General features: G+C 35.5%; 1 protein-coding gene across 1 annotated transcript in view; it reads left to right on the top strand.

The window, feature by feature from the left end:
* The window catches only part of NAALADL2 (N-acetylated alpha-linked acidic dipeptidase like 2), an 887,009-nt gene that overhangs the window by 422,983 nt on the left and 442,623 nt on the right, over window positions 1-21,403 (top strand). Inside the window, exons 8-10 of the mRNA XM_068968824.1 lie at window positions 951-1,043; window positions 4,862-5,067; window positions 9,262-9,381. Of these exons, the coding sequence (XP_068824925.1) occupies window positions 951-1,043; window positions 4,862-5,067; window positions 9,262-9,381 (419 nt within the window). The remainder of the gene's footprint in view (window positions 1-950; window positions 1,044-4,861; window positions 5,068-9,261; window positions 9,382-21,403) is intronic.

Below are 21,403 nucleotides of genomic sequence, written 5' to 3'. Positions count from 1 at the left end.
CGGCAGCCCACCAGGCTCTGCCGTCCCTGGGAATCTCCAGGAAAGAACACTGGAGTGGGTTGCCATTTCCTTCTCCAATGCATGAAAGTGAAAAGTGAAAGGGAAGTCACTCAGTCGTGTTTGACTCTTCGCGACCCCATGGACTGCAGCCTACCAGGCTCCTCTGTCCATGGGATTTTCCAGGGAAGAGTACTGGAGTGGTGAGAGACATATAAACATAAGTACAGAACTCCAATATTTTAAAATATATGTAGCTTTAAAAATCTTTATTCTTTTAATTTATGTAATGCTTTCCAGTTTTCAAAGTAACAATGTAGTAATGAATCAAAGGGAAATGGTAAAATTATCTCCACATGTGATTTTGTTTTGAAGCTAGGCAAGTATTTAAAATTGTTTGGAAATATTTTTATATGATGATGATGATGATTTTTTAAGAGTTGCACACATATCCTTGAGATCTTGTTCTGTGTGTTTTCCTGTTTAATCTCATTGCGGTTTTTAATATGAAGTTTAAAATTGCCCTTTTGGGAGGGAGGTGGGGGGGAGGGTCAGGTTGGAAAACACATGTACACCCATGGCTGATTCATGTGAATGTATGACGAAAAACCCACTACACTATTGTAAAGTAATTAGCCTCCAATTAAAATAAAATTAAAAAATAAAAACAAAAAAATAAAATAGCCCTTTTATGGCTCTATAGTTCTATGAAGCTAGAAATTGCATCTTAGTCATCATTGAATAATAAGCACCTAAAATTGTCTACACAATCTTTCCAATGCATATTTGCCAAAAAGTGTGACATTTGTTACCTAGAAAAATTCAATTGTTTGGGATAATTTGATGATATATTATAAATGAATTTGGATACTTTAATAAAAATTAAAACAGCAGAATTTAGAAAAACAAGTATATTTTAGTTTTGTTTTGCCTTTTTTTTTTTTTTTTTGCAGAGGAAAGAATTGTCAACATGAAAATTCAAACAGTCACAAAATTTGAAACAGTTACTAATGTTGTTGGATATTTAAAGGGGGTGACATTTCCAGGTAAGTAGACCCAAGTATTTATAATCTACATCTTATATAGTGTGTTAGTTGCTCAGTCGTGTCCAACTCTTTGGAAGTCCATGGACTGTAGCCCTTTAGGCTCCTCTCTCCGTGAAATTCTTCAGGCAAGAGTAGTGGAGTGGGTTACTCCCCGGGATTTTCCTGACCCAGGGGTTGAACTAGGGTCTCCTGCATTGACAAGTGAATTCTTTTCTGTCTGAGCTCCAAGGAATCCCGTCTTACATATCACACATACTCTGTAACAATATCATAGTTAAATGTCCTGCTTTAGAGGTAATTAGGTTCATGCTACTTTAAGGGGTGGGTGATATATAAAAGCAAGAAACAGGTCTTTATTCTATTTCATACCAAATCTCTTCAAAGATAAATCATACTAAAGAGTTTAAGAAGGGAAACAAAACAGAAAAAACAGAGTTTAGATTTGTTAAACTGGCATGTACCTTTGAATGAAAGCTACAGAAGTCATTGTTTTTCTTTTATTCACTATAACACCATTGAAGATTTTATTTTTATAAAGACCATTTTTTTTAATGAAATATTTTAGTTTTAATTTTTTTTTTAGTAAAAGTTTTGGTTTCAAATATTTCAGTGTTAGTCTGTGTCCCATCCCTAATCCTTGGTTCACCGACAATTCTGCCTAATGTTTGTGTGGCTTTAGGTTTTTAAGATGCTTATGGAAAAGTTCACCTGGCTAAATTTTAAATAGTTTTATACCTTGTTATGGGATCTTATGGAACCTTCAGATGATGCTGTATAGGCTAAAGAAGTGAAAATAATTCACAAATACATTAATTATCTAATTAAAGTTAACACTTCTGAATACATTGTGAGACTGAAGGACATCACTGTCTGTGTTGCTTGTTACACAGAATATAGAATCCAAGTCTTTTAGTACATTTGTGCCACTTCTAATTATTTGGTAGGGATATTTACTCAAGTTCTTTTTGGAGAAATTATCTTCTCCATTATTTTAGTCAAATTGACCCCATAATTGCCAACTCAGGGAATTTTGAGATCAAGTTTTACATCCCTGCCAAGTTTCCTGCCAGCCAACTCTAAAAATTCATGGGCACCTTCTGTTTGATTTCTTTACAGTAGCAATGTTGAACAACCTCTGATTATAATATCTTTAATGCAAGATATGAATGATTTTGGAGATTGTTGCTGTTGCATTTCAAACATTTCAGTAAATTTCCATCACAATAATCTCTAATTGAAGTATTAGAAATATTTATCATCATTGCTACGTTTCTTAGTTATTTTTGAAGAAAATATTGTACTGAATTATACTAGATTTAGGATAGAAAAGCTTTCCTTATTGACACTCAATGTAGAAAAAAACACCAACTTTTTAAACTCAGTTTAATTAATAGTATTCCTTAATGTATAATATGTTTCTCAAGTTTATTTGCACTATACAAAAATGTTGATCATTCACATGCTTTCTTTATGTAATGACTCTGAAAATTAGAAATGGCATCAATTAGTATTTAGTTTTCCGGAGAAGGTGATGGCACCCCACTCCAGTACTCTTGCCTGGAAAATCCCATGGATGGAGGAGCCTGGTGGGCTGCAGTCCATGGGGTCGCAAAGAGTTGGACACAACTGAGCGACTTCACTTTCACTTTTCACTTTCATGCACTGGAGAAGGAAATGGCAACCCACTCCAGTGTTCTTGCCTGGAGAATCCCAGGGACGGGGGAGTCTGGTGGGCTGCCGTCTATGGGGTCGCACAGAGTCAGACACGACTGAAGTGACTTAGCAGTAGCAGCAGTATTTAGTTTTCTAGATATGGTTTACCTAGAATGAGGGCTTCCCTGGTGGCTCAGATGGTAAAGAATCTGCATGCAATACAGGAGACCTGGATTCTCTTCCTGGGTTGGGAAGCTCCCCTGGAAAAGAGAATGGCAACCCACTCCAGTGTTCCGGCCGGATGAGTCCATGGACAGAGAAGCCTGGAGGGATACAGTCGATGGGGTTGTAAATAGTCAGACACATCTGAGCAACTAACAATCCCTCACCACTTATCTAGAACACAGACAATTCCAAACAGAATTTTTATACATATCTGAGTAAATCAGTTCAACACTGCAGGCAAACTATATGTGTGTGTGTTAGTCAATCAGCAGTGTCCTACTCTTTGAGAACTGATGGACTGTAGCCCACCAGGCTCCTCTGTCCATAGGGTTTTCCAGTCAAGAATACTGGAGTGAGTTGCCGTTCCCTTCTCCAAGGCATCTTCCTGACCCAGGGATTGAACCCAGGTCTCCTGCATTACAGGCAGGAGATTCTTTACCGTCTGAGCAGTCACACTATATATATCATTAATTAAATGTTAACACACTGTTGATGGATTAAATTCATTGTTGGTTCCAGTATCAGTGAGGAAAACTAAAATTGCTTCACTCAGTAATGTTTCCTGTAAAGTAGCTTTTTGATGCCATGAAGCCAAGATGTGATTTACTCATTCCACACATGTGTAGTACTTACTGTGTGTCAGGAGCTATTGAAAGTGCTTTACTTAAAACTCCAAACAACGGAATGGAAACAGAGACGCAGTTGTAGAGAATAAAGATGGATACCAAGAGGATATATCTGTATCTATATATAATAGATAATGAGAATCTACTGTATAGCACGGGATCTTTATTCTGTGCTCTCTGATGGCCTAAATGGGATGGAAATATAAGAAAGGGGATATAGGTATACATATAGTTGATTCACTTTATTGTATTGCAGAAACTAACACAACATTGTAAAGCAACTATATTCCAATAAAATTTCTAAAAGTAAATAAAGTTAAAAAGAAAAAATGATGTATGCACTTTTTTATACCCATTTTATGGTTGAAGAAGTCATGAGCACCTGAACAAGCTTGGCAAGGGCATGCAACTAGTAAGTCAAATACCCTGGATTCCATCCCAAGCATGAAGTCCTTAAACTCTTCACATTTAACCATCATGCTATGGAACATCTGCTCATAAAATGACACTTAATGAGGAAAAACATTTTTACACAAATTATAGGGCTACTTGCTGAAGTAAATTTAGATGTGTGCCAACAACATTCACAGACAACAAAATCAGAGGAAACTCTGGAGATGCATTTGTACTACCTTATTACTGACAATAGTCAGTTAAATATGTTGTCCAGAACCCATCCAGGTGTCGTGGAGACCTTTCTAGTAATGTACCTAATTGATTTTGAATGATTCTATGAAATAAAATATGTGAAAAAAAAGAGTAGTTGGATGACTTTTTATGATGATTTTTTTTTTTCCATCAAGGAAAGGAGAGGGGTTAAAACTATAAGTTAGAAATGAAAACTGATTCCCTAAATACTTCATTTATTGCAAAATTCCTACATGAGTACCACATTTTTAACATTTGCACTGACTGAATAATTGTCCCATCAAATGTAAGAATAGTTCATTAATATTTACTGAGCGTATACACATTGTTTATAGGGCACTTCCCACTATGATTCTGGAAAAATGTTAGATAAGGTTTTCGTTGTGGCATATTTGTGTACTTCATTAATTAATATGCATGTTGCAGAGGACAGTAATACGGATCTAAGCTTTGGATTCATAATTGAGTTCAGCAGCTGCCTCTGCTTTGATATACACAGATGTGTAAATCAAGACAGTGGGTGAAACATGTTAAAGTAGTCCTAATTATTAGAATAATTTTGCATAATTGTTGCTTGGTTGTGCAATAGGATTATGTAAATGTCATTAAATTTATTGTTAAGGTTTATATTATGTTTCAGTGGCTCTTGTTTCCTTCCATTTCCAGACCGTTATGTCATAGTTGGCAGCCATCATCATACCGCTCACAGTTATAATAGACAAGAATGGGCCAGCAGCACTGCCATCATCACAGCTTTTGTCCGGGCCTTGATGTTAAGAGTTAAGAGAGGGTGGAGACCAGACCGTACTATTGTTTTCTGCTCATGGGGAGGAACAGCTTTTGGAAATATTGGTTCCTATGAATGGGGAGAGGTAAATGTACATTAATTATTGTGCCTTGCTCTCCTAATTGCACTGTCATGCTGCCTCTCGCTTTCTCTTGCTCTCTGGACTAGAGCAGATAAAGTAAAATTGATGAAGCCGTTAACAGGAATGTGCATCTCAACCAGAGTGTTCTGTATGCTCACTTGCTGAGATCACCTCTAAGAATGCTAAGGAGTTAGATTTAGCCCACAGTGAATGGTGTGTGGTCTGCAGCTATCTTATTCTTGTTGCTACCAGACCTACAGACTCTAATATAACTGCACTGCGGTTTACCTGGTTATTATGTCAATCCTTAGACTGACAGGCACTGGATAAGAAGTGATCAAGTGATACATACCATTACCTTTTTTTTAATAAACCTTCTAGCAATTTTCTGAAATTAGGAAACAATCTTATGTGTTAAACGTGTATGTGCATTAACTTGGGATTATATCTTACCTAAACAGCATAGAGATTGGACTGAAAACAGCAGTTTCCTTTTTTTCTGCCTTGTTTTCTCCCTCCCATCCAAACCCCTATCTCCCTGCTCCTCTTTTCTACCTGCATCTCTACCTATCTACTTTTCTGCCTACTTGCCTAGCTACCTTAGGTAGCCTTTGTTTTGGAGAAGGAAATGGCAACTCACTCCAGGATACTTGCCTGGAGAATCCCATGGACAGAGAGGCTTGGCAGGCTATAGTCCATAGGGTCGCAAGTCGGACACAACTTAGCAACTAAACTACCACCCAGCCATTGTTCAAATGAAATCTTGTATGCAATGGATTACAGTTAGAATACAACTGGAATAAATTTTTAAATGCATCTGATATGTCTGTGTCTTGCAAATACACTATGTTTTTAATGCGATATGACAACTTTGGATTGATTCCGCATTTATAGCAATAAACACATCATAAAATTCTTAGATTTTCTATTTACTTTTATGATTTCATAAAAAGAATTTTAACAGAAATAAGAATTTTAAAAAACCTAAATAAGTTTAACTAGGAAAACTAAAAACATTTGATATTCTAGTTTGTTTACTACGTCAGCTTTAGAGGGAAAAAATCCCAAATATATAATGAGAAATTCTCGTTTCATTTTTCATTTAATCGCTCAAAAATGCACAAAATGTCTATTGGCTATCAAAAAGGTATACAAATGAAGCAAGCAAACCTCTTTTTTTAATTTGAGAGAAAGATGTTTCAAAACAAGAAAAATTTTACAGTTGTAAAGTTTATGAAGATTCATACATTGGAAATCAAAATACTTTTCTGTATTTAAATTAGGGTATGAGTTTTTTTTCCATTACTCAAGAAAACTAATTCAAATAAAGAAATTCCATTGCTGACAGAATCTTTTAAAGCTGACAAATTTTTAGGAAGATGGAAAATGTATTAGCTAAAGTAATCTCTCAAACTTCTATTCCAAATCCCTTACTTTAAGGATAAAAACAATTAAAAAAAAAAAACAATTTGGTGAGTACATATGTGATATGGGCTGATTTTAATAATTCAGAAATCTTTTATCACAAAGAAAACAATGTTTTAGTTTTCTTGTAGCAATAAGGCACATTTTAAGAAAGTATCTTTAAGATTCTTTCAAAAAGTTTATTCCAGTATTTTATACAGCCTTTTCCATAATTTTCAGTCAATTCATTTTCATTCTAACTTGGCACACATATTTCTAAGTTGTGTTCTCAAAGTAGGCTTATGCAACAATAGTAGTTTCTAACTTAAATTCCTAAATATCACTAACTCCTCTGCACAGGGAAGTATATTGCAAATAGTCCTTGAATTTATTTGAGCATCATGCATGGTAACCATAAATTAATTCACTATTGTGACCTTTTATGTATGTGAATTATATTTTCACCTTAAGTAAATATTTTTTATAGTTAATAAAATATTTTATTTATTGACTCTGTTGTATCTTTTGGTCATTTTATACTTTCTCAAACAACAGATACTAAAAATACAACTGTTATACTGTAAGAGTCCATAGGAAAAAAAATGTTTCTTGTAGAAAATGCTCTTCCTAGTCAAAAAGGTTAGAGACCTCTGTCTTAAAGTATTTATGTGTATATGCATATTTGACAACTAATTATGCTGCTAGGGTGCTTCAGTCATGTCCGACTCTGTACGATTCCACAGATGGCAGCCCACCAGGCTCCCCTGTCCCTGGGCTTCTCCAGGCAAGAACGCTGGAGTGGGTTGCCATTTCCTTCTCCAATGCATGAAAGTGAAAAGTGAAAGTGAAGTTGCTCAGTTGTGTCCAACTCTTCACAACCCCATGGACTGCACCCTATCAGGCTCCTAAACCCATGGGATTTTCCAGGCAAGATTATACACCCAATCAATTTCTGGCTTTTTCCATGACTAGATGAGCAAAAATATATAATAAAGAAAATAGTGAATACTGTGTAATTTAATTATTAGCTCATAAAATGTACTATTGTGAACTACTATATCTTAGATTATTTCAGTATAGTTCACGTAGTATTTTTGTAACAATCTAGTTGAGGAGGAATTTGGAAAACTATTAGTTTTCCTGTTCTGTCTACTCTTATCAAACCTACTTTTTGTGAAAATGGAAGACTTTTTTCTTTTAGATGAAACCAATTTGTGCACTGAATATATTCCCTAATGAAGATGAGTGAGGAAAGCACTTGTTGACAGGTCATAATGCCCTTTCTAATTTTGTTTTGCTCAGGATCCCCTTGAAATGCAGAGTTATAATTAAAAGGATTAGGCTATGCTGGTCAGATGGAATTCATAGTGATAGAGTTATTATTTGACTCAATATTGATTTTGATCCTTGAAGAGAATTATGACATTCTACTTAAATAGGTTCTTTAAAAAATGCACCATCTCCCCTGTGAAGAATCTTCATCTCAGACTATTATGGAAATACTATAGATTTCATAATCAAAGAAATCAGAGTTCAAATCTTCTGTACAATAGCACATGTAATCTTAGGCAAGAGTAATTTCTCCAAGGCTTGATCCCTCCTAAAAGTGTACTAATGTCTATGTTATGAGGTTCTCATGAGAATTAAATGGACTGACTTATAGACATTGCCAGTGTGGTAGTATGTTAATAGAAGCTTTTTTTTTTATAGCTCTTGTGTAATAATGAACATTTTTAATAACAACATTATGTGTAAAGCAGAGTACTTAAGCTTAAAGTTCATCATTTATATTCAGAATATTTATTTTAAAATGAATTGTCTTTTCACCTCTTTTACAGAGGTATAACTGAATTTTTAACATAAACTAAGAATAATATTTATGTGCTGGATATATAAGCCTTTACAGACTTTCATCTGATAGTGTTGGAAGAAGAAAAAAATATTTTTAAGGCGTGAAGTAATACAAGTTTTAGGGTATTCCTATAGAACTGACACCATGATAATTACTCATTAAATATTTGTGTAGGAAAAGGAAGAAAATAACAGAAGGGCTTCTTAGTGGTAACTTATCAATAGGATCAGTGGTCTTCAGCTTTTGGAATTTGTGTTTAGCAGAGAAGTGAAATAACTAATCTGCTGAATCATTTTATGCTAGTTTATGGGTGAAATGCATCAGATTTTATTTCAGGTGATCTGTGCAGGGCCACAATTGTATTATGCCCTATTTTGTTCAGAATAAAGAGCCACTTTATGCAAAATGTAGCTCAACACTCCAAAGGAAAGGGCTGGTTTTATTAAACACTGGTGATTTATCCATGTCTGTTCTCTAATTCAGAGTCTATAAAATTAAATGCTGTCATAGAGCAAATATTCCAACCTGTATTCTGAAGTTGAATCTCATACTGTATAAACCATATAAGGATATTTTTCTCCTAAACTTTTACATTTTTGAGGGACATGAACATGCTTTAAAATGTTGTATAATGTATGGATATACAATAAGGAGTATACTTATTTAAAATGCATTTTAAATATTGTATTTAAATATTTAAATACTACCCTTGCCACCTTTATTTAAAATACACTTATGGCCCTTGAGTACTCTATTAAATAGTAAGAGATTGCTTTAAATACAAAATATAAAGTATTATGCAAGGTAATGATTTTAAGTAGGACGTGTTTATTGTTCAACATGTAACTGATAAAGTGGAATCTGTCACTTTTAATTATCTTAAAGATACATATATACATATATAGTGTGTGTGTGTGTTTTTTTTTTTTTTTTAATTTTAGGATTTCAGGAAGGTTCTGCAGAGAAATGTTGTGGCTTACATTAGTCTCCACAGTCCTGTAAGGGGTAACTCAACTCTCCACTCCGTTGCTTCACCATCTCTTCAGCAACTGGTAGCTGAGGTAAGATGAACCACTTTCATAAAATGATTTTGTAAAACTGCCTTTTTCTCCATAATCTGGTATTTCTTAATATTTTTATTTTTTTAATATACATGAAACTATCCATAAGTGTTTTAAGGAATGATTTATTCCTGACTTTTTATTGTCATCTCTTCAACCAATGTGCTATGTTCTGAAATTCTTTATTTACTACACTTTTATGGTTATAATTGTAGGTGTGAATTATACATCTATAGAGAATGTGTGTAAAAATGTACATTTATTTCTTAAAAATTGAATTTAGTGCTTAACTTCCCAATTCTGCCAATTTTGGCATGTTGTGATAAAATTGGTTACTTGGAGATTTCTACTTCAGTTATGTTTTGAGTAAATGTGGGTCCTCTTCTATCTTTCAAACATGGGGCAAGCCTCCTCATAGCAGGACCCATGTCTTTTTCCTAGAATATAATGAGAACTTGATTTAAGGTACTTGGAAAGTATTATTTGAAAAAAATTTATGGAAAAATAAAGCGTGTTTTTTCCTAAAATACCTTGAAAATAATTCATGCAGTTTGTGATAATGCCTTTCTATAGTTATCTATTTTTTTTTTAATGTAGTTACTTCTCATCTGTTTCAAATAAATTTTTGGAACATATTTCCTCTTTTATGGGTAGAGTTCACACTTTTGTTTCTGTACTCTTTCTATGACTTTCACCCAGATGACATGTGTTATGTCTAGAAATGAAAGCAATCATGCCATTACTCTAGGGTGGTTCCCTCCCAATTCCAAGGGCTAATGATATATATCAGAAAATGACCTTTTAGATGCTCACAGAGTTTGCAGTATCACAGATGCTGAATTAGAAGAAGAGAGCGAAAATCAACAGTGCTTTGAATTAGCCATAATTCTTGTTTGAAATGTAATGCAAACTAACATTTTATAACTTTCATAAAGTATTTTCTAGTTTAGTAGGTTTCATTGACATTTCTGTATGTAGTATAATAATGAAGACATTATGAAAGATGAAATAGATAAATCTGTACGTTTAAGATCAGCTAAGCCTCAATGTGTGTGTCCTAAATCCTATCCAGATCTGTAAGTGGTCCCTGCTGCTCTTTTACTGCTTTGAATTCTCTGACTTTCTTAAATGCCTGGGAAAAAAGGCACAAGAGGAGAGTCAGCTGTAGATGTCTCTCTTAGGAAGTTAAGATATTCCTGAGTAAGTGGGTTAACAGGAGGAAGAAATTATGAACTCAAATATCCAGTTAGTTTAAAAATGATGTCTTTTCCTTCTCTTGTATTACAGTTTTCCTATTTAAGAATCTTGAAAGATATGGAATCACTGATATTAATATACAAAAATAAATAAACTGTTAAAGACTTTATAGTGCTTACAACTATCATCTACCTATACTAACTCTAAAAAAATGTCTGCAAGTATAATACTATTTAAAATGTCTTTGTACATCTTATAATAGAGGGCTATAAAATAGTTTACAATCTAACCTAAAAGTCTGAGAATATGCCATGGTTTCCAATAATGACAGATGTACATCCTTATTTGTTGGTAGAGGAAACATTTTGTTCTATATTTGAAAATAATTATATTAATACTAACCTAAGAATGAACTGGAATCTGTAATGAAAGCAAATTTCTTTCAGTTGAGATTGTGTGTGTCTGTGTGTGTGTTCTATAGAACAATTTGGAAGGTTAAGATTATCACAAGTTCAAACAAACCATGGCGTAATCTAAAATAGTGGGGTTTACTTACCTATATATATTTATGTTATTAATATAGAACAAACATGATAATTCAAGGTATATTTGTATACAAAATTTTAATGTTACATTTTTCTTTAAGATATATAAGTGCCACTAGAAATATAAAAGTCAAGAGAACCAAAGGAAACAAAACTCAATAATGTGTATGATTTAGTTAATATAACATTAGTGGCATATAAAAGAAATATTTAAAATGTTCCTTTCAAAGAAAGAACTTAATTATAACATCAGGACATAATGTAACTTCACTTACAAAGACAAAAATATTTTATCAGTCTTTAGTATGTTTATATTTCATCAGTTTATTTAAATCCTTACTGCATACAAATGTCATGTCCAATATGCTGCTGCTACTGCTGCTGCTAAGTCTCTTCAGTCGTGTCCGACTCTGTGAGACCCCATAGACGGCAACCCACTAGGCTCCTCTGTCCCTGGGATTCTCCAGGCAAGAATACTGGAGTGGGTTGCCATTTCCTTCTCCAATGCATGTAAGTGAAAAGTGAAAGTGAAGTCGCTCAGTCGTGTCCGACTCCCTGCGACCTCCGTCCATGGGATTTTCCAGGCAAGAGTACTGGAATGGGTGCCATTGCCTTCTCCGCATGTCCCATATAATCCAGTATAACTGCACCTCCCCACCCCACCCTACAATTAAGCAAACAGAACACATTCAGAATGATTCAACATGGAACAATATTTTCTATAAAGAAAGCATGCTGACTAAATTGAAGATAACAAAAGATTGTAGAGAATTAAGTACTCTTGTATGCTGCTGCTAAGTTGCTTCAGTCGTGTCTGACTCTGCGCGACCCCATGGACTGCAGCCCAGACCCCATGGACTGCAGCCAACCAGGCTCCTCTGTCCATAGGATTCCCCAGGCAAGACTACTGGAGTGGGGTGCCATTGCCTTCTCCTGTAACTGCACAGTGACACACCAATTCAACTTACTGCTATGGGGGAAAAACACCATTTAATGAGACATGAAGACAAAGTACAAACCCGACCTAGGGGATACACGCTGTGGACCACAGCACGGCCATGACCAGAGCAAGTGGGGGGACAGGGGCGGGGAGAGGGATGGGTAAACTAGAGCCTCGGGGGCAAGGGGGGGTGTGGTTCGGGATTGATGACGACTAAGCAAACAGGATGAGACAGGAAATCAAAACCAATGATGAAAGCTGACACACCATCACAGAACTCCAACAGCAAGGAAAACATACAGAACTGTTCTTTTACAAATATTCGGAAAGAAATCAAGCATGAAACCACAGAGAAATCCTCAAACAATTTTAAATATCAACTAATTAGCCAATGATGCAAATTAGAAAAACAAAAAGTGTGTCAAAATACCACAAAATGGACTAGTTACTCTTGTATAGTAAGTACAAATTCTAGAAGACCTTGCTAAATTCATGTGGTGGACATCAATCTGTTAGGTGGAATTTTAAAATAATTAATGTACAGTACTGCATTTATTTAAAAACTAGACACAATATAGGCTATTTTATTGAATTAGAACCTTGATGAATACCAAAAATATGAAAAGGGTTTCCTAAATCAAACACCTTAAACAGCTTAAACCTCATTAATAATGTGTTATTCCAATCAAGAAAGATGGTAGACTTCTCTATACGTGATCCCTCAGACGGTTTAGTAAGGATTTTTGTTTGTTTTTATTTAAGACTTACTAGGTAAAATGAGGTATAATTTACCCGTATAATATCTTCCTTCTTGTGTGTACAGCTTGACGGTTCTTGACAAATATATATATTTATTTAAGCACCACCACAGTCAAGCTATACAGTATTCCTATCACTCACAAAAGCCCCATCAAGTCACTTTGTATTCAGTCTCCTCCCTTCATCTCCAGTTCCTGGTAAACACTGATCTAATTTCTGCCCTTGTAATTTTATCTTTCAAAATACCATAAACATGGAATCATACAGTATGCAGCCATGTGTGTGTGGTGTCTTTTCCATAGCATAATGATTTTTAAGATCTACCCATGTTGTTACATGTGCCAGTCGTTCTACAACATCTTGCTAGACCACTAAGGAAACAGTGAGTCATGACTAGGATGACTGCAGTGCCTTTGGATTCTGGTTTGATATTCTAACTTTGGTTTAAGAAAATAAACTATTCCCCTGGGGTTAGCCCAATAAAGTTGAACTAAATCATCCTAAGTGAAAGGAATGATTCCATACTAAATGATGGAATCTTACAAAGATTCAGAAATCTTTAATTAATCTTAATTCACTGCAGTGTTTAAAGGCTTTTCCTGGGATTATTGAAAACTTGATTTTAAAAAAATTGCCCAAAGAATAGTGAAGAAGTTGATAGCTATCAAAGTCGGGTAATTGGAACATGAGAGTTCATTGTACTGTTCTGCTCTCTCTTCTTTTGGGTTTATTTGGAAATTTTCATTGTAACTTGAAAAAATAATCTCAAAGTACTTAATTTTTCTAAGCTATAGTGCTGATAACTAACAAATTATTTTGTCTTTTGAAAGTAGCAGTAATCTGCCAATGACTTACAAATCAAGTGGTAATAAGGAGTAATAGCCAAGGCTTTTATATGGTCAACTTTTTCTGGAACTTTTGTAACTATTTAAATTATGCTTTTCTGTTATTTTGTGTAATAAATATTTTTATAAAGTAAAAATCAATAGTTCACTTAAAATTAGCTTATAAGTGTGAGGATTTAAAAACAAAAAACTACAAAATAGATATTAATATTTCTTTAAATTTCCCATTTAAAATGAATATATATATATTAAAATGATAAATTACCTGTCTTTTGTGAAAATATTCATTTCATATTAATATTTTACTTAATATTGACATTTTATTCTGAAAAATACAGGGAAATAATTTTAAAATATTTTCCTGTAATAGTAATGCAAAAGTCTGCATTATAGACATCACAAAAGTATGTCAGTCATATGAAACAAAGGATTTTTGATAAAAATCTAGTAAAATAGTCACAAATTAACTTTTATTTAAAAAAAAAATCTCCTCTGCATGGTACCTTAAAGGATTCAGATGTAAATCTCCTCACTTTGACTCTGTGGTTGGTGGTCATTTGGCTTTATATGATTGTTTCCAGTTTTCAGCTATAATGAGTTAGTTATTATTATTCTCATGGGTTGGTAGAATGTGTGTTCTCTTTTTCTTGAATATTTATATAGAAGTGGAATTGCTAAGTCACTAGGTTGCCTTGTGTTTAACTTTAGTTGACACTGCCTAAGAGGTTTTCTAAAAGACTTATACCAATGACACCTCCACCAGCATGAATGTTTGAATGGCGCAGTTGCTCCATGTCATCCCCAACATTTAGTTCTATCACTCTCATGAATGTATGGTAGTATATTTGGAGGTTTTAATTTTAAGTTCTCTGATGATTACTAATATTGAACACCTTTTCACATACGCTTTTTCTTAACAATTTGTCAGTTCTTTCTATATTCTCGATACAAGTCTTTTGTTGGTTATATATTGTGAATTATTCTCCCAGTCTGTGGTGTGACTTTTCACTCTCTTATTAATCATGTGATTAATTTTTTATCAGTGTCTCTTTGTAAATCTTTTATACAGCATTTATTGTTCCTGTATCTTATTCTGTAAAACTGGTGAACTTGGTTTAAATTTAGTATTGATGTTTAAGGAGCATTTGAGAACTTTATAACCCATTATGTTGTCCACAAACATTTGAGTCTTCATTACATATATGTTTTTCATTCTTCTGGCAACTATAGAATGTTCTGTGGAGATGAGTGAAGTCCCCATACCCAGGTCCCCTGAATAAATAGGAAATAAAAGATCCTTTGTAAGATACATTTTCTTACAAAAAACCTCTTTCTTGAAAAAAAAAAAAAATACACAAAAAAGTCAACTGACCTCTTAAATATTTAGTAAAGGATGCTGCTGCTACTGCTGCTAAGTCACTTCAGTCTTGTCCAACCCTGTGCGACCCCACAGACGGCAGCCCACCAGGCTCCCCCATCCCTGGGATTCTCCAGGCAAGAACACTGAAGTGAGTTGCCATTTCCTTCTCCAATGCATGAAAATGAAAAGTGAAAGTGAAGTCGCTCAGTCATGTCCGACTCTTCGCAACCCCATGGACTGCAGCCTACCAGGCTCCTCTGTCCATGGTATTTTCCAGGCAAGAGTAATGGAGTGGGTTGCCATTGCCTTCTCCAAGAAAGAGCTGACAACATCCAAATCAGATAGATAATGTAAGGAGACAGATGGAAACTCTAAGGATTAAAAGTAAATGCTAGAAATCAAAAACATTATCTAACCAATAAAAAAATGTTTTAGATAAACTCGTTAGTACCTAAACATGGAGAAAGAATCAGTGAGTTAGAAGAAATGTCAATAAATGTCCAAAACTGAAATAAGAGTAATGGGAATACCAGAAGGAGAAGAAAAGAAGAAATATTTGAAGAATAATAACTGAGAATTCCCCTAAAGTAAGGGTAGATACCAAATCACAGATTCAGGAAACAAAAGAGTTCAAACCAAGCTGCTGCTGCTGCTGCTGCTAAGTCACTTCAGTCGTGTCCGACTCTGTGTGACCCCAGAGACGGCAGCCCACCAGGCTCCCCCGTTCCTGGGATTTTCCAGGCAAGAACACTAGAATGGGTTTCCATTTCCTTCTCCAATGCATGAAAGTGAAAAGTGAAAGTGAAGTCACTCAGTTGTGTCCAACTCTTCACAACCCCATGGACTGCAGCCTACCAGGCTTTGCCATCCATGGGATTTTCCAGGCAAGAGTACTGGAGTGGGGTCCCATTGCCTTCTCTGTCAAACCAAGCTAAATCTCCCGAAAATTGATACCAAAGTGTACTGTTGTTGTTTAGTCTCTCAGTCGTGTCCAACTCTTTGAGACCCTATGGACTGTAGCCCACCAGGCTCCTCTGTCTATGGGATTTCCAAGGCAAGAATAACATTCAAGCTGAAGAAAATCAAAACAAAGAAAACATCTTGAAAGAAGCGAAAGGAAAAAAGGCACCTTGCCTAGAGAGTACTGCTCTACATTAGAGTTCTCTTTAGAATTCATGAAAACTACATGAAAACACTGATGTATTTCAAATGTTAAAAAAAAGCCCCCTAAAATTCAGCACCCATTTATGATAAAAACTTTTCAAAAAATGGGCATAGAAGAAACCTACCTCAACATAATAAAGACCCTATACAACAAACCCACAGCAAGCAAACATTATTCTCAACAGTGAAAAACTGAAAGCATTCCCTCTAAGATCAGAAACAAGACAAGGGTGTTGACTCTCACCACTATTATTCAACATAGGTTTGGAAGTCCTAGCTATGGCAATCAGAGAAGAAAAAGAATGAAAAGGAATCCAGATTGGAAAAGAACAAGTAAAATTCTCACTGTATGCAGATGACATGATACTATACATAGAAAACCCTGAAGATACTATCACAAATTTATTAGAGCTAATCAGTGACTTTAGTAAAGGGTGTAAGGTCATTAACTTTTTATTAATGATAAGCAGCTGCCTTCATGCAAAATAGGTAATGAAATTGAAGATAAGATTTCTTACCAAATAGTAGTTTTAAATATAAGGATGTAACACAAGCATATGCTCACTCTCCATACATAATGCTGTTCCACCTTTGTTTTTTGAAATAATCTTTCATAGATCACAGAAAGTATTGATTTTGCCTTTAGAAAAGCAGAATTTGATCATCCATATATTAGTGTTCTGTGACTCTCAAGTAAATAGTGTTGAAACTTCTTAGAAGTTATTTTGAGGAAGCCTGAAGCATCCATACATATGAAAGTAGTCAATCTAGATATGTTCTGCTTAAATGTTGCTTTTGAAGTATCTGCCAGAAGCTTGCAAACCTAATCAAAACTAAACAATTGCATCAATATTGTAGCTGTCTGGAGAATAGACAGTGATTTTTTAAAAAGCCTGAAAAAGTATCAAAGATCTATGTGTTTATAGGATGTTTTTTAATACATCTTATTTTTTATATACCAAAAACTGCACACCAGAAAATATAGGACATATATTTAATTTCAACTAAATTCATTAGAGAATTGAGCCCAGAATCAAACTACAGTATGATTTCATTGTGGATACCCCCAGTCTGCTTCAGAGTTCTATAATGTGATAAATATTTATAGAGAACCCAAGTGCATACAATTGCTTCAGTTGTGTAGGGCACATCATAAGTAGATGAAGTGCCTCTCTTACCCAGGAGTTTATGATTTTACCATGTAAGACATGTATGACTAACTAAAATATAGGGGTGATTGTCATATGTGTATACTGGAGTACACAGGAAAGAAATCATTGATTTAATTTGAAATTATGCATTAAATAACAATGGCACAAAGTTTGAATGTACTCAGTATCTGTCTTTTCAGACTTCTGTATTTTGATCATGGAAACAAACTCTTTTATTGAACTACCAGTTCAGATCACACAAACTGATGTTCTTTCCTATTTCCACCATCAAATCAAGTGTAATGCTATGCTTCTGCTCTTTTCGTCTTGTGTTGAGGGGCCCTGGACCGCCACAGTTATGTCTGCCGTGGTACTTGTGTGGTTGTTAGTGACTGCTGCAGTGCTCGTTTGCCTTCTGCCCCTATTCTATAGAATATAAAAACAATGCACATATGTTAGCCGCAGAAGCTTATTGGTTCAATTCTTGAGTTAAGAAGAGCCTGATTTTCAGTAACAGAGTTATCAATGAACAGTTTTTATCTTGATTATGAGCATATACATGCTGCTGCTGCTGCTGCTAAGTCGCTTCAGTCGTGTCCAACTCTGTGTGACCCCATAGACAGCATCCCACCAGGCTCCTCCGTCCCTGGGATTCTCCAGGCAAGAGTACTGGAGTGGGTTGCCATTTCCTTCTCCAATGCATAAAAGTGAAAAGTGAAAGTGAAGTTGCTCAGTCATGTCCAACTCTTCGCAACCCCATGGACTGCAGCCTACCAGGCTCCTCTGCCCATGGGGTTTTCCAGGCAAGAGTACTGGAGTGGGTTGCCATTTCCTTCTCCAATATACATGCTAGAATTAAAAATAAAATAAAACCCTAGTTTGCTAGGGCAGTCATAACAAAATACCATAGATTGGGTACCTTAAAAAACAGGGATTTGTTTTCTCACAGTTCTGAAAGTTGGAAATCCAAGATAAGCTGCAGGCAGCGTAGATTCTCCTCAAGTCTGTTTGCTTGATTTGCAGCCAGTCACCTACTCACTGTGCCCTCAAATGGCCTTTTCGTCAGAATGTACCCATTCCTGGTATATCTCTCTCCTTTTATAAAAACAATTGGCCTATTAAATCAGAGCATCCACCTTGTGCTCAGATGTGGGAAACCTGGGTTTGATCCCTGAGTTGGGAAGATTCCCTCGAGAAGGGCATGGCTACCCACTCCAGTATTCCTGCCTGGAAAAATCCCCAGAGGAGCCTGGCAGGCTACTGTCTGTGGGGTCGCAAAGAGCTGGACATGACTGAGCGACTAACATTTTCACTTTCAGTTACCTTCTTGAAGGCCTTGTCTCCAGTTACAGTCACACTGGAGATTAGATTTCAACCTCAGTTTGGATAGGACATGATTTAGTCCGTATTACTGACCAAAATGCACAGTGGTTGAGTACAGAAGATAGGGTGGTAGAATTGAAATAGCTGTCTTTTTCTCTCTGTTGTTGATAATTGTGATGGACAGTGCTGAAACAAAGCTTACTTTCTATTCTTTCTTATATTTGACTAAAATTGACTCTGAAATAGTCTCGTAGTGACTTGTCTGACACATGGTGTAATTTTTGTTTTTATCTTTTATTTTTTAAGGAGAGATTCTTTGCACTCTCTGTTCACTATGAGTTTCAACTATTTTTAAAGGATTCTACTTAATTTATCTTCCTTTCTGCAGTTTTGGCTACAAGTAGTCAAGTTAAGTGACCATAAAGACCAATAAACTGATTTAAAACTCTTTCTTTCACTAATTTACCACTTCAATAAAGTCTCGCATTTAAAATTGTGATTCTATTGGCAGACTTATCTATCTCCTAGGTTTACAAGGTTTACTTTGTGTTAACACCAAGGAATTCCTCCAGTTTACTACTGTTTTACAAGGTTTTCTGTTCAGGATACGCTGACAATTTGTAAATCCCTTTATTTATTGTGCTCCCTTTATTTAAATCTGGATATCAAGGGAAGTCTTACTGAGATTCTGGCTAAAACCCTGAATTTCAGAAGGCAGTTGATTTAAATACATGAACTATATAGCCAAAGACCAGTGCAAACAAATTGAGGTATTAAGAAATTTAAGTTGAACATATTTATACAATCAGAATGAACATCACATTTTTTAAATGGCTAGAGCTGACTTATTGTCTGTGACTTTTTGGACACTAGACTTCTCTACAGGACTGAAAGGAAAGGCCATTTTACTGAGGAGCTATGCTTAGTCATTTAGTCGTATCTGACTCTTAGCAACCCCATGGGTTGCAGCCTGCCAGGTTCCTCTGTCCGTGGGGATTCTCCAGGCAAGAATATTGGAATGGGTTGTCATGTCCTCCTCCAGGGGCTCTTCCCAATCCAGGGATCAAATCCAGGTTTCCTGCATTGCAGGCAGATTACTGAGGAGAGGTATTAGTAAATCATCATTGTTGACAAGTTACATAAAATTGTTTCACTTAACATGGCATCTTTAATGCAGAGCTATACACGTTAGTATTACAAAAAAACAAACTTTACTCTGCTGAATTATTTTTTCCCACCTGATATTTAATCTGTTTTAAAGTCCTACCTGGAGAAGGCAATGACACCCCACTCCAGTACTCTTGCCTGGAAAATCCCATGGGCGGAGGAGCCTGGTAGGCTGCAGTCCATGGGGTTGCGAAGAGTCGGATACGACTAAGCGACTTCACTTTCACTTTTCACTTTCATGCATTGGAGAAGGAAATGGCAACCCGCTCCAGTGTTCTTACCTGGAGAATCCTAGGGACAGGGAGTCTGGTGGGCTACCATCTATGGGGTCGCACAGGGTCGGACACGACTGAAGCAACTTAGCAGCAGCAGCAGCAAAGACCTACCACTTATGCCATCAGTTAATAATCTGTATAGCAACTACAATAATAATGTTTTGCCATTCTGACACATGACATTTTATGTAGAATATTTATGAGCAATGAAAGTAGTTTAAACAAACACGAGTTTATTGTTTTTTTAAATCACCTTTCAAATATAAGTACTGGGGTAATTGTATAATCTATTGGCACATGCTTACCTTTGATAAGTTGAGTAAGCCATGGCTTTTCTGATTTGTTATTTCTCTTCCTCTTTAATTACATGGCGTTCAGACATGCAGCATTATAATTCAAAATTTGTGTGAACTACATAGTGATCACCACTGCAACTGCAGTTGTCATCTTTTCCCACAGTTGACCCCCTCTCTCATTTCACCCACCTGCCAACCTCCTTCCCCTCTGGTAACCACAAATCTGACCTCTGTGTCTGTGAGTTTCTTTTTATTTTATTTTTTCACTGGTTTTGTCCTTTTAGATTCAACATATGAATGAAATCATATGGTATTTATCTTTCTCTGTCTGACTTCTTTCACTTAGTGTAATACCTTCAAGTTTCATCCAAGTTGTCACAAATGCCGTGACTTTTTGTGGTTGAGTAATATTCCATTGTGTATGTATGTTACCAAGTCCAAATTGATACCGCTTGCTGCATGGCTGGCCAATAAATTGAGAGATAAGTTGTTGGGGCAAGGTATACAAATTTTATTTGAAAAGTCAGTGGACAGAGAAGATGGTGGACTAGTGTCCCAAAGAACCAAATTTCTCAAGTTAGAATTTAGGTTTATTTATGATAAAAGGGAAGGGAATATTCAAATGCAAACTCTTTTGTTCTTGCAGCTCTGTCCCTGGGTCTGATCACAATGCTCTTATAAGCTTTCAATAATATAACTGTTATTTTCTATCTTGGATATTTTGTATCTCTATAAGAATGGAGAAGAGTTATACTTTTAAAAGTCAGAGCATTGAGAATGGGCCATGATGTGTTATTTCAGGGTATAGACAACATTCTTTTACAAAGATGCAGAGCAAGCATGACTAAACACAGGCAACAGAGTACAAGGGTTAGAGCTAAAGGAACTGATCCGATGTGAAGTCAGGTTTGTCCTTCTTTATTATATATACATCACATCTTCTTTATCAATTCATCCATCAGTGGAGTCTAGGTTGTATACATATCTTCACTTGTTGTTT

Source organism: Capricornis sumatraensis, chromosome 1, assembly GCF_032405125.1.
Source record: "Capricornis sumatraensis isolate serow.1 chromosome 1, serow.2, whole genome shotgun sequence".
In the NCBI taxonomy this organism is placed as follows: Eukaryota; Metazoa; Chordata; class Mammalia; order Artiodactyla; family Bovidae; genus Capricornis; species Capricornis sumatraensis.
The sequence above is the reverse complement of the archived record's forward strand: the minus strand, read 5'-3'. Positions and strand labels throughout refer to the sequence as shown.